This window comes from Elephantulus edwardii, unplaced genomic scaffold, assembly GCF_000299155.1.
Source record: "Elephantulus edwardii isolate Elephantulus edwardi_28Jun2011 unplaced genomic scaffold, EleEdw1.0 scaffold00075, whole genome shotgun sequence".
Taxonomy (NCBI): domain Eukaryota; kingdom Metazoa; phylum Chordata; class Mammalia; order Macroscelidea; family Macroscelididae; genus Elephantulus; species Elephantulus edwardii.
In genome coordinates, this window is record NW_006399825.1 from 6271161 (window position 1) to 6273912 (window position 2752).

The following is a 2752-nucleotide window of genomic DNA, read 5'->3' on the forward strand; positions in this document are numbered from 1 at the left end:
ATGTTTTGCTAAAAGCTGCTTTAATTCAACCCCTACTAATTTAGGACAGCAATGCTGGAATAAGTTGTTTTAGATGACTACTTTTAGTGGTTTTGTTTTCACTCTTCAATGGATTTTATGTATTTTTCATAGGCTTCTTCACTCATTAGTTCATCAAGTTCTGAAGGATTACTCAGTGTCATCTTGATCAGCCAACCATCTTCTTAACAAGACTTATTAACAAGTCCTGGGTTTTCGGAAAGAGCTTCATTAACCTCTGTCACTTCTCCTGATAAAGGAGAATAGAGTTCACTAGCAGCTTTCACACTTTCCAGAGCACCAAACTCATCTTCTTTGTTCAACTTTGTCCCAACTTCAGGAAGACTACTGTAAACAACATCTCCCAAAGCTTCCTGTGCAAAATTGCTGATTCCCACTGTTCCAACACCATTTTCTGTCGTCACCCATTCATGTTTGTCTGTGAACTTACGCACTGCGAGCAGAGCGCCCGGCCCGGGTCCCCAGCGCCGCGCCGGGCAGGGCGCGCTGGACGCCGAGAGCGCACGCACACTCCGCGAGGCTCGCAGCGCCATGTGCGCAGGGTGCGGGGGTCGCGGCGCAGGTCCTCCTTTTTTTTGAAGTACCAGGGTGTAAAAGTGGAGTGAGCACTCATGAAGGGCATCCAAGAAACCTACATGCTGAGGCCTTGTTGGATTTTGGCTTGAATTTTCTGTTAACTTCTGTCACTCTTCAGAAGAGCCTCTTTGAGGATAAATATTCGATTAAAAATTATGTGCTAAATCATGTCCTAGTAGTCCTCTTTCTGATGCATGTTTTGTGTTCCTCATGTTCCTCCCCTGAGACTAGACAGTAGCAGCCTGGCTCTGTTGTCTGGACCCCAGGTTGAGTTACTTCGCTCAGCAACAGTATGACAATAAAGCCTAAGAGCTGAGGCATTAGCACTGCTCACTGGCTGCCTGATGTGGATCTGTGTAGCCTTGTCCAGAGGAATACTAATGCTGCTTTGGGACAGTTAATGTAATACCAAAGATACCCACATTTAAAAATGTTTAAAAATTAGCAAATTCACATACTGGTCATGTGACTAGGAATGTAATCTGCGTTTCATTCTGGATTCTGTGTACAAATTAAAATATTATAAGAGAATTTTAAGACATGGTCTTCTTCTCCATTACTTTGAAGAGTCCCAAGTCAGAGTTGTGGCCCTGTGTGCTGGTTCTGGGAGCAGTGTTCTGCAGGGTGTGGAGGCCGACCTTTACCTTACAGGTAAGATAGTCTTTGTACCTCTGTTACTGCTTTTTAATGTACCCTTTTCTCCCCATGGTTTGTAGTAGATTTTAGGATGGCACTTGACACATGGAGGATATCTAATACATTTTTGTTGAACTTGACCTAATAAGCAACATCACAGAATTTGTGGACACTTAGCATTCTTTATGGAGAAATGGAATCACTTAATTTATTGTTAGATTATGGCTAAAATGGATACCCAGCATTTATTTAAACTACCTTCATCCTGAAATTCAACATTTGAAGATCTATATCATAGGCGTTGTTGTTATGTGGTGTTGAGTTGCTTATGACTCATAGCAACCCTATGTACAACAGCTCTGAAACCTGCTCTATCCTGCGCCAGCTTTACTATATCTGACACACCTACCATCCTTACCCCAGTCACTGTATCAGTCCATCTCATCGATGGTCTCCCTCTCTTTCTCTGTCTCTCCACCCCTCAAAGCATGGCGTTCCTCTCCAAGGACTGGTCCACCCTTGCACCTTGCCCTAAGTATGTCAGACTAAGCCTCAGATCCTTGCCTCCAAGGAGCAGGCTGGCTTTACCCTCTCTAGGATTATCCTATTTGTTCTCCTGGCAGACCATGGTATATTCAACACTCTGCTCCAGCACCACAGCTCAAGGGCATCAATTCTCTTTCTAACATCCCTAGTCATTGTCTAGCTCTCTGACACATAGCAAGCAATTGGCCTGGATCAGGTGCACCTTAGTCCCCAGATTGATGTCATTGCTCTTCAGGACTTTGGAGAGGTCCCTGACAGCTGACTTTCCCAATGCAATTTGTCTCTTGATTTTCTGGCTGCTGGTACCAAGAGTGTTGATTGTGGAGCCAAGCAAACTAATGCTGTTAATAATCTCAATCAGTGGTGAGAATCTTTATTTTCTTGATGTTGAGCTTCAGTCTATACTGAAGGCTGCAGTCCTTGACCTTCTGCAGCAAGCACTTCCGGTCCTCCTCAGTTTCAACAAGCAAGGTTGTATCATCTGCATAATGTTGGCTGATGATGAGTCTTCCTCCAGTCCTGATGCCATATCCCTCCTCATAGAGCCCAGCCTCCCAGATGATTTGTTCTGCAAATAGATTGGCAAGGTCTAGAGACAGAATATATCTCTGGTGGACACCCTTTCTGATTTTTAACCATGCAGGGTCTCCTTGCTCTTTTCTGATGACTGCCTCCGGTCCAAGTATAGGCTTCGTGTAAGCACAATCAAATGTTCTGGGATTCCCATTCTTCTCAGAGTCAGCCACAGTTTATTGTGATCTACACAGGCAAATACCTTTGCATTGTCAATGAAACACAAATAGAAATTCCTCTGGTACTCTTTTCTTTTTTTTTTTTGTTTGTTTGTTTTTTATTAAATTTTATTAATTTTAATGAACATTTACAGAGATTTGGGGTTTTCATTCATTCATTGTTGCACTGTTTTCTCTAACCCTCCTCCCCAGTTCGTTCTTTT

The 2752-nt window shown here is 43.2% G+C and overlaps 1 protein-coding gene and 1 pseudogene across 2 annotated transcripts in view; one reads left to right on the forward strand and one right to left on the reverse strand.

Annotated features, from left to right (window-relative positions):
• The window catches only part of NIF3L1 (NIF3 NGG1 interacting factor 3-like 1 (S. cerevisiae)), a 20948-nt gene that overhangs the window by 6735 nt on the left and 11461 nt on the right, over nucleotides 1-2752 (forward strand). Inside the window, exon 5 of one of the 2 annotated variants that reach the window (XM_006889077.1) lies at nucleotides 1183-1266. In XM_006889077.1, coding sequence (XP_006889139.1) covers nucleotides 1183-1266 — 84 coding nt within the window. Of the gene's footprint in view, nucleotides 1-1182; nucleotides 1276-2752 lie in introns of those variants that run through there. The other variant, XM_006889078.1, reaches the window with a different exon arrangement.
• On the reverse strand, nucleotides 99-572 carry LOC102846663 (annotated as a pseudogene).